The sequence below is a fragment of the Protopterus annectens genome, chromosome 10.part0 (genome assembly GCF_019279795.1).
Source record: "Protopterus annectens isolate FY-2018-M chromosome 10.part0, PAN1.0, whole genome shotgun sequence".
In the NCBI taxonomy this organism is placed as follows: domain Eukaryota; kingdom Metazoa; phylum Chordata; order Ceratodontiformes; family Protopteridae; genus Protopterus; species Protopterus annectens.
Genome location: NC_056744.1, coordinates 403,391,199 through 403,405,845, shown reverse-complemented (window position 1 = coordinate 403,405,845; position 14,647 = coordinate 403,391,199). Strand labels below are relative to the sequence as shown.

Genomic DNA, 14,647 nt, shown 5'->3' with positions numbered 1-14,647 from the left:
CAACCCAGGCCGAAATCCATCCTGTCCAACACAAACTGCTCCAACACAAATGTCAGAACATAACACCTCCACTATCTTCATCCCTGGGCAAATCAACAGCAGCAGCAAAACCAACCATCTTTTAATGCTAAATATTAATATTAGAAGTATCAAAAATAAAATACCTGAACTCCAGGCCACAATAGCACACTACTCCCCAGACATAGTTGCTTTAACAGAAACCTGGCTAAATAAAAACATAGCTAACGCAGAACTTCTCCCTACCGGCTACAATATCATTAGACAAGACAGACCACTTCGTAAAGGGGGTGCAACTGCCTTACTGTATTAGTCCAACTTAACTGTACATCAATTACCAAACTCCTACCACTACCCCAATAATTGGGACATACTTATCTCACAACTTCAACTTCACCCTAAAAAGGTCATCACCACAATTGTGATCTATATTCCATCTGGTAATACACCTGCTAGCCTTGAAGCCTTCTTATCCTGGTGTTCTTCAACATACTCACAAGAAACTTATTCTGGGGGATTTCAACCTAGATTGGGTCACCTGTATATCAGAACCACCAAGTATTCTAATAAATTTCCATGACTACCAGCAACTAGTCCAAATTCCAACTAGATGTGATAAAAAATCTAAAAGGGAATCCATCCTTGACTGGGTCCTAACTAACAACCCAACATTGTACCCCCACACAGGCAGTTTCCCAGACACCTTAACTGACCACAACATGATATACCTTATACGTAGTAGAACAAGCATATGCAAAACCACTAACTATAAATCCACTAGAAACACAAAAAAATTCTCTCCTGAGGTCTTCAATACTTTACTTTGTAACTGTGACTGGACTGCCCCTATAAACCCTCCCACTTGACCAGGCTGTAGCATATTTCAACAAAATATTTCTACAAAACCTAGACACTGTCGCTCCACTGTGCAAAATCAAAGTTAGAACCTCTACAAACCCCAGGCTCAGTAAAGAAACCAAACAAATCATCAAGTCTAGAGACACTGCCTGGCTTTATTATCAAAAAACCAAAGAAACACAAAGCCTTACTAAGTACCAAGAACTGCGCAACCATCCAAAAAATGCATTAGGCTGGACAAAAAATCCTACTACATGACATTACAAACTAAATACCAACACAACCCCCAAAAATTTTGGAAAAATGTAAACCAGTTAATAAAATCGACCCAAAAGGCTACCCCCAAACTAACCACCCCTGACACTATAGTGCCCATCGAAACACAATTCAACTCCCACTTTGTGAACTCAATTCTATCCTTAGTATCACAGGACAGTTCCTACGTCACTATCCCCCCCACACACACACAAATAACACTAATACAAGCTTTACCCTCAAAACAGTTTCCACCACCTCAATCAAAAGTATGCTCTCCAAACTAAAAACCTCATCAACAGCAGCCGGCCTACTCCCCAGCTATTTCTTGAAACTCACAGCAGATGCTATTGCTATCCCAATCTCCACTCTCATAAACAGATCAATTGTTGAAAACTATCTGCCCAAACTCTGGAAAATATCCTATGTTACACCCATACATAAAGGCGGGACCTCCACTGAACTTAATAACTACAGACCCATTGCTTTACTCTCCCCCTTGGCCAAAATTCTAGAAAAATGCATCCATACCCAGGTGCTAAAATATCTCCTAGACAGCAACATCCTGTCACCTACTCAGCATGGTTTCAGACCTGCCCATAGCAACACTACAGACCTCCTCTGCTTCACAGACACAGTAAACTATCTCAAAATCGAAGGCCTGCAGGTGTCAACTCTTTTTTAGGATATGTCCAAAGCATTTGACACAGTCTTGCACAAAATCCTGCTAAACAAACTAAACCAATATCACCTATCAAATTCCACTCTTACCTGGTTCCAAAGCTACTTAACTGACAGGTACCAAGCTGTGAAATGGGAAAATTATCTCTCTCCTCAGCTAACCATAACTATAGGAGTCCCACAGGGTTCTATCTTAAGACCACTACTATTCACAATCTTCACAAATTACCTCCATACCTCCACACAGCATGCATCTATCATTCAGTATGCAGATGATACTACCTTAATCTATGCTGCACAGAACATTCCCACCCTTCTGCAAACAACTCAACTAGCATTCTCAGACTTTGAGAACTACCTTACCAAAGCCCAACTTATACTCAGTCCAAAGAAAACTCAGGTTATGATTATAACCAGTTCTAACAAAAACACTGATAACAGCCAATTCACTATCTATTCCACAAATGCTGCTCCAATCGCTCAAGTCGTACAGGCTAAGCTATTGGGAATAACCATAGACTCCCGCCTAAAATCTGATAGTCATCTCAACTTAACTATTATTTCTTACTAACAACACAAGATCAGCCATTGTTCGCTCCCAACTTCTATCTACCCTACTCTATGCATCTCCCATTCTGACCAATCTTAACAAACTGAACTAAGCAAAATGGAAGCCTGCTATAACAGAATTGCCTGCTTTGCTGTAAATTGCTCATATAGAACTCATCACTGTACTGCTTTGAGACAGCTCCACTGGCTTGAGCTGCCCAACCTCCTAACTTACAATCAGCTCTGCCTCTGTCATTCTATTACCTCCCCAATACGTGTCCTGCCCTCAGAAACCTAGTACAACATCACTCAGCCAAAAGGCCTCTTAGATCATCAAACAAACTACTTCTAGAAGTCACCAACAGCTACAATAGCTTTGGAGATGCACTATATAGTAGTTCAGTGGCTAAAAAATGGAACTCACTCCCCACTAGCATACAAAACACATCGTCCAAAGCCTCATTTAAAAACCTCATTAGGCAACATCTCAAGCAAAGTTGGCAGTGCCATGATTGCTCCCCAGGCTAGTGAAAGCGGATAAAGTACACATACTAAACCTAGAGTACTTGATAATAGTTTTCACTCTTACTCATAAACACTGGCTAATCTACACTGTATGTACTGTACCTGTGTACTATGTATGTATTCTACCTATATTCCAAATTTCAGCTGTACACCACAAATCTATTAATTACCTTTATTTTCAAATTAAAATTTTCTTGTTTGTTCTCTCCACTGTAACTGTTGATGTGCTGCATACCACTGTAAAAACATGTCTATTGTAATTTGTGTGTCTACTGATCATGTCTAAATATCTACATGTATCTGTAAGTTTTCTATGTGGAGCTTTTCTCCCCGGGCCTCTGCTGAAAAAGGGCCTTTTCGGCTCAGTCAGATACCCCCGGTTAACAAATGTAAAATAAATAAAATAAAATAAAAATTCTCTCCTGCTCTTGGACAGCAATTTCTTTCTCCTATTGTATAACCTGTTTATGGCAGATATCCACCAGGCAGGTTTGTTCTTTTCTGAAGCTCTTACTTTGATCCTGTCTGGTTCAGTTGTGTCAATGCAATTGTACAGAAGTTTATACAAAGCATTAGTGCATATCTCAGTATAGGTGTCCTTTCCATCAGTGGGGGCAGGAGTTATGAAGCTATTAATGCTGTCTCATAATAGGTTTTAACTGGTTTTGGAGAAGTTTTTTAGCCTAGTTTCTGCTGCAGGTGGGTCAGATCCAATTGATATTTCTAATGAGACTAACTTATGATCATATCTAACCAGGGAGAGCTGCAGACTTGGGGTGGTGCAGCAGTCGCACATGTTAGTGAGCACCAGTTCCAGAATGTTTGAGCCCTTTTGGAGGTGTCAACGAACTGGTCCAGGGCATTGGAGATGGCAAAGTTCAAGAATCTTTAAGTGAGTGCCTTACTACAGGTATAGTTTGCCCAATCTATAGATGGGTAATTAATGTCCCCCATAACCAGAATGTTTGGCTGTATCTTGAGTGACTCAAGTAGATCCAGGTAGGCAGTGTATGTATCCTGGTTCATGGAGGGGGTCCTATAGCTAGCAATAACTTGGAGAAGGGTCTTGCCTATGGCTAATTGTACCTGGAGTAGTTCAAGGGAATCATTCTGTTTAGCCAATCTGGAGGTGTATTTATCTTTGATGAACATTGATACTCCACCTCCTTTAGTTCTCCCACTCTTATTTAGTGGTCTAAACATGTGGAAACAATTGTAACCCAGTATGGATGTGGTGCTTTTCGCAGCCTTAAACCAAGTCTCTGTGACTGCACAGATGTCAGTATCTTCTAAGGTGAGGACTGCTTCCAGTGAGTGCAGTTTCAGATTTAGGCACCTAGCGATTAGCAACATAACCTTGAGGTTGTTTTTTGAGGATAATTTTATGTCAGGAATTTTTTTCTTATTACCTTGCCTAAAAAGGCACTATGGGAGAGGCAAGAGCCTTAGCCAGTAACCGAAATCCCAGGGGTAACAGGTGAAGACCATCTCTCGCAAAGCATTGAGGTCTATCGACCATATCATCCTAGGCTGACAGGTACTGGTTCCCCTTAGAATGACACCAGAAACTAAGCCCAATTGTTAAAGTCAATCATTTTCTGTCTGCATTGTGGCATCATCCTAGGTGAAGGCAGTATGCTGCTTAAGGCTAGGGACATACCTGCCTGGGACACATAATCAGAGAGCTCAGTCTTGTCTCTCTTCATATAGTCCCGTGAAGTACATCTCAAGTAGTTCACACTAACATGGACTATGACGGAGTCATAACAGTACTTATTGTTGAGAGACTTAAGTGCATGAGTGATATGGCAGATCCTAGCACCTGACAGGCAGCTAACCATGACCTTTTCCTTATCCAAGTTGGTGAGTGGGACAGCTGTGTTTTTCACAATGGAGTCAGCCATGACTATGATGTTAGGTTTAGTGTTATGCCTTATGGGCTTGTTCAGTGAGACACAGGTGCGTAGGTTCTTATGTGTACTGTGGTCTATTGAGGGTATACTATGTAAAGCGTGTTTGTGTTTGGGAGGTCTCTGATTTTTAGGTAAGTTACTGGTGAGGACCTCTGCATATGTAAATTTAGGTGTTGGTGGTGGAGATGAGGTGTGTAGACTGACAACCTGCTTTGTGTCTGGTATGCTGATTAGTGAGAGAGAACCTGGATTCTAGGTTCTTAATATAAATGCATCTCTCACATTTTGAATTTGTGTGAAGTAGGAGAAGTTGGTTGTCTGTGTACATGAGACAATTGCTACATTGTCTCAGGATGCTCAAGCTGACCAGGCTGGCTGGGGAAATGGTGGGAAATTGTCCATCCATAGTGCAGGGTACGAAAGTGTGGCCAGTAAGAGGGAGAGAACAGAAATGACCAGGTGAGGTTGGTGGACAGGTGGAAAATGTCCAGAATCTGATGTGCTTAATGGGTGGGATATATGTGATACCACAAAGGCTTCTCTGAAAGTTTCTCCTGTCAATGAGTAACAACCGCGAGATACCTCTGACAGAGCACAAGACAAAATTAACTAGCTAAAAAGTTTGTGTCTATAACCACCAAGGGTATCTGCAAATGCCCATTAGTGTGAGATGGTGCACGCCGCGCAAATGCAGAGCTTGTATAGCAGCTAAGAGAAACCTTTTTTAAACCACTTAACCAGTTGGAAAGCTCAATATTGGGCTCTGATCCAACAACCTTGAATCGGATGGGTTCTTGACTGCCACAAAGGTGGAAGGGGGCCCTCTCCAACAAAAGATAGCTGGATTCTTGTGTGCAGATAAAACAAACAGACCTAGATCCAGTAAACCTGAATCTAGACTATGCTATAGCTAGAATCAGGGATGCCAGATTTCTTACGGGACAGTTAGGAACAAAAAAAAAAAAAAAAGGTCCTTCACTCTAAGTGAAGGCCAAAAAAAAACTTAGCTCTGTGTTTGACGATTTCTGATTGGCCCATATGCCAGTATACGAGCCAACCAAAGAATCACACAGCGGACCCTCTTCTGTTCAATGCGGAACATCAGGCAGTTCTGCATTAAACAGAAGTAGCTCAATTTTGTGATTTTTTTGATTGGCTCGTATACTAGCATACAGGCCAGTCAAAAAAACAAAAAACAAAAACAAAGCAGAGGCTGTTTCACCAGGATTTTAACCGGCAGTGTTGGACTCGGGATCAGGCTGCTGATCCCAGGACAGTCACACTCAAACAGGGACATCTGGCAACCCTGGCTAGAATAAAGTGCAATAAAGTAGAAACAGTTAAAAATGCAGAAATTTACAGAAATACAGTAAAAAGTGCAAAAAGCAGAGCAAACAGGAACTTATTTTTTATTTAAAGAAGCAGATGCCTCAGATTGATCTGGTGGTCACAGTAGAACAGTGGCTGGACGCCAAATCTTGTGAAACTCGGTTAAAACAAGTGCGATCCTGCACAAACACAGGGCTTATATAGCAGCTAACAGAAATCTTTTTTAAACCAGTTAACCAAATGGAAAGCTCAACACTGAGCCCTGGTCCAACAACCTTGAATCAGATGGGCACTTGACTGCACCCTCCTGCCACAAGGGTGCAAGGGGCCCTCTTGAACTACAGATAGCTGGATTTTAGTGGTCAGATAAAACAAACAAATCTAGATCCAGCAAACCTGAATCTAGACTATGGTAAAGCTAGAACAAAGTGCAATAAAGCAGCAAAAGCAGTTAAAAATGCAGAAATTATTTCTTTATATATTTAAAACTTGTAAGGCACAAACCCATGTATTACAATAAACAGAATTTGTCTGTCTAAATCTGTTTTGTGTACATCAGTCATAGAGTGGACAGATGTAAGACCAACAGGTGCATCTTTATGCTTATGACGTTTTGCTACTGTAAATACCCAGAATCCCGCAACATAAATGTTTTTTCTTACCAGGTATAATGTTGTTATTAAATGTCCAGGTGATTGTTGGTGTGGGGATCCCAGATGCTCCACAAGTCAGCACTAGTTGGTCACCTTTATTTAAGGATATGTCTTCTGGTATTACTGTGAATTCTGGGAAGATGTGGACTGTCAGATTAACTGTCTTTTGATCTTGGCCAACAGCATTTATGGCAATACAAACATAGCTACCAGTGTCTTCTAACTAAAAAGAAAAAATACATATCAGAGTATGCAAGAAGCAAATAAGCTGAGTTTGATACCTGAACACACAAAGTGCATTGTTAAAAGTAATTAACAGTCGCTATGACTAAGACTCATCACACAAAGCATTTTATTTGCATGTGCATTTAACTAACAGCTATCTAAACATCTGTTAATATATAACATATGCACAGTTTATTCACATTTATGATCCACATGTTTCAGCCAAACTGCACTCTGTCCCATAATAACACTGTTAAGATTGGCACTGATTACAATTCAAATGCAGGGACATACTGTTAATGGACTGGCAGGTTACTGATGCCATCTGTACATATCATTTCTGCCATTCGGAAAACAGCTGTATGAAGATATAGACTCTTTTAGACATGCAAAAGGATTGTGTCTCGTGTCTTCAGAGTGATTTTGACAGCTCTTGAACAAAATTGCCCTGTATCTACTATGAGTATTACCAGTGTGACCTATTCCACTTAGATTCTCACGGCTGACATAGGGGAGGTAATCACTCAATGGCTGTTCCTGTGGAGGAAGACTACTAAAGAAACAGTGTGAAGAATTATTGGCTATGATCTGTGTAAAACATTTCAAAGATCCATGGTCATAAGTTGATAAATTTGGAAGATGTTAAGGGGAGGGAGAAGTGGTCTCTGAACATTTTGTACTACAGCAACTTGAAGATGAATGTCTGTAAGTCAAAGGGACTGTTGGAAGGAATGTGGTAGGTTTTCATTTTTTTTCAGGGGCAGGTCCCTTTCTAGATGACTGTTACGATGATGATTCTTGTTGTTCTCAACTTTGGTTAGGGGAATGTTTGAATCCCATGTATAAATTTACAATCCCATGCATTTTAATGAGGTTTATTTTTTAGACATTGCACACATGTTTACACTTTACATTATAGTGTGTGGTTTTAATTAACAGGGAGGGAGTTAGAAGGGTCATGTGATTGTTTTAGTGACTATTTAATGAGTGCTAATGAAAGCACAAAGGATTTTGTATTCTGAAGAAGCTCGGTATTGACCGAGCGAAAGCGCTTGTTTTATTCATTATTTTCTATGTGAAATAAAAGTTCCTGATTACCTCAAGTTGTTTCTATCAAGTTCGTGACATCCGGGTTCTGTAGCTATTGGGCATTACTTTGATTCTTGGTTCGTTTTTTTCACAGTTCTGTGGCTTGTTTTGAACCTATGGCAGAAGGAACGGATTCAGGGAGTTTTTTGGAAACCCCAACACTTCTCAAGGATGACTCTGACAACGCTCCCGTAACTCGGGGTGAATTTAAACAAGTTTTGGCCCTTTTAACGCAGCTTTCCAACAACATTCGTGAACGAAGCACGGAATTGACTACAGGGTTGCCTGGCAACCAATTACAGCTCACAGACCAACAAAGGAAATGGGTCACACCTTCTGCGCCGAACGCTAGTAATAGCATGGATGATGAGCTTCCAGGTAACATCCTACAGAGTAATGGCCAGACTTCTGTACCGCACTCAAGAACTGGTGCGACTTATAGAACCAGAACAGAAGACAACCATAAAGAATTTAATTTTGGTGCTTGGACTGGTAAACAGTTCCATTTCAATCAAGGTACTGTAAACACTGGTTTCAACAAAAACATTGAGGACAATTTTAATGGTTTTAGGGACAAATTGTACACGTTCAAGAGTAATCAGCTTGAGATAGATTATCTCAAAGAATGCGTACAAGTCAATCAAGTCCCTAAGGGGCTTCGATTATATAAGTTCCCTAACAGTGCACAACCAGGGACTGTTTTTTTACGACCAATTGTGTGAAATCTTTAACAAAGCCAGAATAGAAATGCTTAAGTTAATGATTGCTGAATATGAGACCAAAGCTGACATTTTGTTAAAAGAGTTGAATGCCTTGAATCACAATGTAACTAATGATAATAATTTTATTAGTGTTAAGATAAATTACGACAATGTATTTCATGAAGTGGATCAATATTGTATTAAAATACTGAACAGAAAAATCAGGAAGTTAGAAAGAGACCTCTTTGAATATAGAGAGGGGATAGCTTACCCTGCCTCCAGAAGTGGGGGATGGAAGAACAATGCTGACACTGTTTTTGTAGACAGGGTGAATGAGACAAATAGTAATGGTAATTATTCTAGACCTGGGACCGAGCCCCTTAGAAGAAGTGAAAGAATAGCCGAAAAGGGAAGGAAGTAGTCTTTCCAGGATTTTCAGCATCCCCCCACCAGAGGGGGGAGGGGGATGAGATACCAACACAAAGGCTGGAACCACCCCCCCCGAATTAGAATCTGTGGAAACATTGATTTCTATCACAGAATCACAGAATACTTGTGATAAACAGGTGATTTGTAGAAAGGACAACTTCACTATATTTAATTTCAACGAATTGGTACTTACTAAAGACTATTTTGATTTGTTTTCTAGGGGATTTCATTTTGTTCCCTCTCGTCCCTCTAACATGACAAACACATTGATTGATCTAAAGCTATTCATTAGACAACTGAATTTAGCTATATTTTTCAAGGGCCAAACCAACACCAACACAGGATTGATAAGGTCTAGTACTTTCAATCCCCCTACTCACCCTTCCCTTAAGGTTTTCGAGGAACTGGTAGAAAGAGAGATTAGTAATATGGAACGATGTAAGAACAATACCTACCCTGTCAATCTTAATGATAAGGAGATGCAATTGATTGATTATTTGAAACAAGAAAAGTGTAGGGCAATGAAACCTGATAAGGGGAGGTGTAGTGCTGATGTACATGGTGGACTACGACTCTTGTTTACACAATATGTTACAGGAAACAGACCAATACGAACTGTTATCGTTAAATGAAATTAATATTGCACATTCTAAAATAAGTTATTACTTATATGACCATCTTCTACAAGGTACTATTAATGAGCGTTTATATAATTATTTACATGTGGAAAAACCAAGAATCCCAGTTATTTTTGGCATCCCCAAGACCCACAAAAGTCTAGATCCAATTAAATTTAGGCCAATTGTTTCTGGTGCAGGAAGTATTACTGAACCCTTGGCGAAGTTTGTAGGCTATACTGTGAAAACATTTTTATCTTCCATTACACATATTTGCAAGGATTTGTGGGATTTCTTGAAAGGAATCGACCAACAGATGTTCGATGTGCACCTTTCAATGGTCACTATTGACATTGTTGAACTCTTTCCTAGTATCCCTCATTTGACAGGATTGGATTGGTTCACGGAAGTTTTAGTATCTGAATCTGGACTTGACAACATCATTATTAATTTGGTTCTAGAATTTATGGAAATTGTCCTGGAAAATAATTTCATTTATTTTAATGGGGAGTTTTATTGCCAAAAGAAAGATGTGGCGATGGGGACCCCTTGTGCTTCGTTATATGCCAATTGTATGTTATACTATTGAGAGCAGAAATATGTCTTTAAGAGTCAATGGTCTGAATTTATAGGACATTATATGAGGTATCTTGACGACATCTGTTTGTTGTGGAAAGGTACCAAGGAAGACTTAAATGAGTTCTTGAAGTACATTAACAACAGCACTGGGTTCCTGAATTTTACTTATAACACTGACCACGACAAATTAAATTACTTAGATGTGACTTTATTTAAAGATTATGACAACCATTGCTTCCAATCAAAGTTGTACAGGAAAAGTAAATTCTCGAACTCATATCTCCACTTTGATAGTGGACATCCCTTCTACCAGAAGAAAGGGATAGTCAAGGGTCAGATTATTAGAGCATCAAGAATGTCCAGTACATCTGAAAGCTTTTTGGAGGAAGTGCACACCCTTGGGGCATTGTTTGAAGAAAAGGGTTACCCCAGGACATTGATTGACCTTATGATTCAAGAGGTTACAGAAAATAGGGATTCAAAGTATTTCCCTTTGTTAGGAACTGGATTTTCCACTCCTGACCAAGGAATAGGATTGAAACAGCTAGATCCAAAGAATAATTTTATTCACACTTTTTCCACTAGTTCTCAAAAAATTGAACAGATTATTTCAAAACATTGGCCTATACTAGCTTTACATGATGAAGTAAAACAATTTGTTCCATCTTGCCCCCATTTTGTAAGGAAAAGGGATGCCAACTTAAAGGAACTGTTTGAGAAAAATGGAGACATTGGACTAAGAACAAGCAGGACAAAAGTGGGTACATACAAATGTGGTTCTTGTAAACAGTGTAGCTTTATGTTTAATCAGGATACAGTGTTCATTCCTTTTAATTGTGGAACTAAAGGGGTGGTTTATTTATGAACATGTATATATTGTTACAGTTTTTATGTGGGTAAAACGGAGCGGCAATTAAGGAGAATAGTTTATGAGCATCTTTATGATGTTTCTAAAGGTAAAGAAAATAATGCTTTTTTAGGCATTCACAGGTGTGTGAAAATATGGAGTTAAAGTTCATGGTTTTAGAGCAAGTGACACCAGATTTGAGAGGTGGTAACTGGGAAGCCAGGCTTGAATACCGTGAACTACATTGGCAGCTCAAGTTAGACTCAGGAAGGCTTCCTGGGTTGAACGAAAATATTAATATTAGTAGTGTATTAAAGTTAAGAATGGCTCGCTTATAACATCATAATAGTAACACATTAGTTGATGCTTTGAATGCAATTTCACCCATTTTAGTGTCCGTTTTAATGTTCATTGTAAACTATGTATTAAGTTTATTTATTGTTATGTTTATGTGATGGTTATAGCTTGACCTAGAGAAGAAAGGTATTACCTGTTATGGCATATGGACATTGGTTGCATAATTTTACAATCCCATGCATTTTAATGAGGTTTATTTTTTAGACATTGCACACATGTTTACACTTTACATTATAGTGTGTGGTTTTAATTAACAGGGAGGGAGTTAGAAGGGTCATGTGACTGTTTTAATGACTATTTAATGAGTGCTAATGAAAGCACAAAGGATTTTGTATTCTGAAGAAGCTCGGTATTGACCGAGCGAAAGTGCTTGTTTTATTCATTATTTTTTATGTGAAATAAAAGTTCCTGATTACCTCAAGTTGTTTCTATCAAGTTCGTGATATCCGGGTCCTGTAGCTATTGGGCATTACTTTGATTCTTGGTTCGTTTTTTTCACAGTTCTGTGGAATGTTTGAAGGTACCATTTCCCCACTTTGGATCCCCATTCAAGGTCTCCATGCTCATATTTCTAGAAAATTATTTTGTTAGGAAGTTGTAGCAATACCTTCTCTTTCCCAGGTCACAAATCCAGGCAAAAAGAAGTAATGCCAAAGTCACTGATGTCTCCTTTTGAAAATTCAAAAGGTTTCAGTATGTTCCTGGACACCATTTATGCCATATAAGGTACAGACAGAATAATACCAGGATTCATCAGTATTTGGACATTTCTGAGCCAGTTTATCCTTATTTCACCAGACAGGTTTTCTAAAGAAAAGATTTGTCAGCTTTCAAACAATGACCTAGTGAAAGGCTGCACTTGCAGCATGATTCATGAATCAAGTGCTCTGGCTAAATGCTTAGAATAGTGCACTTTCTCAGTGCTTACGTTTCTCTGGAGTCCTTGCCAAAGGCTACATTATCTAGGTTTTGTGGGCTCTTCTACTTTTTTATGCAGCAGTGGATATGGCATTATGGTAACTAGAAAGTTTGATGCAAAATAATGCATCCTATTAGAAAAGGGTATTCTCTTTTGCATTTATTTGATACAGAAGAGGGATGTCTGGGAGCATGTGAGGTCTTCTTGATAAGAAACTTGGTAATATGTGATATATAACAATGTGATGACATCATGCCATGCCGTTCTCAAAAAAAAACTAATAATATGGAAACATGTGGCCTCAGGCAGATGTCCAAGCAACTAGTAACTTTTATACATAGCTACAGTAATATCAGGAACACTCAGAGTTATCCTCTGTAGTTTGGTTGGCCATATCGCCCTCAGACAGTGACAGCATTATCAGAAACAGAGTTATCCTCTCTAGTTTGGTCAGCCACACTGCTCTCAAATAGTGATGGCATTATTAGGAGCACTCAGAGTTATCTTCTCTAGTTTGGTTGACTACACTACCCTCAAATAGTGACAGCATTATCAGGAGCACTCAGAGTTATCCTCTCTAGTTTGGTCGGCCACACTGCCCTCAAATAGTGACAGCATTATCAGGAGCACTCAGAGTTATCCTCTCTAGGTTGGTGGCCACACTGCCCTCAGACAGTGACAGCATTATCAGGAGCACTCACAGTTATCCTCTCTAGGTTGGTCGGCCACACTGCCCTCAGACAGTGACAGCATTATCAGGAGCACTCACAGTTATCCTCTCTAGGTTGGTCGGCCACACTGCCCTCAGACAGTGACAGCATTATCAGGAGCACTCAGAGTTATCCCCTCTAGTTTGGTCGACCACATGATACTGACAGCATTATCAGGAGCACTCAGAGTTACCCTCTCTAGTTTGCTTTGCCCCATTGCCCTAAGACAGTGACAGCATTATCAGGAACACTTAAGATTTATCCTTTCTAGTTTGGTTGGACCTTACAACTTTGAGTTCACTTTTGAGGCTATGGCATCAGGACTGTTCCAAACTGATATGCCTTTGTGTTAGGAGGCTAGACTTCTTGCCCATTTTCTAAACTGTCTAACACTTGTTTTCCTTTTTCCTTGTAGGATTTCAGTGTTTCAATGATGCTTATGAATCCTGTTTTTTTAAACTAGGTACATGCACTAATAACAAGTGTTCTTGTTTTTATGGCAGCTGACAAGTCAGCACTTGTGGTAAACAAATATTAATTATGTAACCAGAACTATAGCTCTGGATGGAGAGGTCCATTTTTATTAACAGCTGCATTAATTCCCAGCTATTACGTTCTGTTAGAAAAATATGTATTAATGTGTGTATGCTTAATGCTAATTAATAGTCAGAAGAATTAACACGTTTTTCATTCTATTTTACATGCACTGTGTTATATATAAATTGAGTTTCATATGAGACTGAAAAAGATGCTTTTTAAAAACTGCAGTATGCTTTCTGAAACTTGCAAGATGACCTCTGACCTAGTAATTGCTAGCACAGCAATATTCATGTTTATGCCTTTTGGAAATGTACTTGAGAAGCAGGTGCTTATCTGCTAGGTCAGGAACGAATGAATGAACAACACTATATTCTGTAAATGTAATGATTTTAAACAATCATTTCTGTTCGAAGCATGAGAACATGTGCAGCTGCAGAAGCTTAGAGATAAAGTAGACAAAGGATTATTAGAGAAATGAACTGTTAGCATTGTGCTTGAATTAGCCATAGTACCTTGAATGGTAACATAACATGTATCTAACTGGTGGTAATCAAGGCCACGTTGTTTTCCTCAGGACGTTTCTCACAAAAATTGATAAATCAGCAGAAATTCATGGGACTGATGGTCAACAAATGATGATGAAAAGACTGGTAATTTATTACGTCAGCTTGGTAGGCCATGTCTAGTTAGAGAATGTATAAAAGTGAAAGTATTTCATGTTTCTAGTTAGACAAACTCTGTAATAGCTCGTTTTTGTCTCCTTGCTGCAAGATTAAAGTGCCTTAACCTGAACCTACCGTGCTTTGATCATTTTTAAAGTATATTTTTCCTTTGACAGTTTGGTCCTTCGGAC

The 14,647-nt window shown here is 39.2% G+C and overlaps 1 protein-coding gene across 1 annotated transcript in view; it reads right to left on the bottom strand.

Annotated features, from left to right (window-relative positions):
- HMCN1 (hemicentin 1) overlaps positions 1 to 14,647 on the bottom strand; it is a 5,606,893-nt gene that overhangs the window by 630,823 nt on the left and 4,961,423 nt on the right. Inside the window, exon 83 of the mRNA XM_044085314.1 lies at positions 6,791 to 7,004. Within this exon, the coding sequence (XP_043941249.1) occupies positions 6,791 to 7,004 (214 nt within the window). The remainder of the gene's footprint in view (positions 1 to 6,790; positions 7,005 to 14,647) is intronic.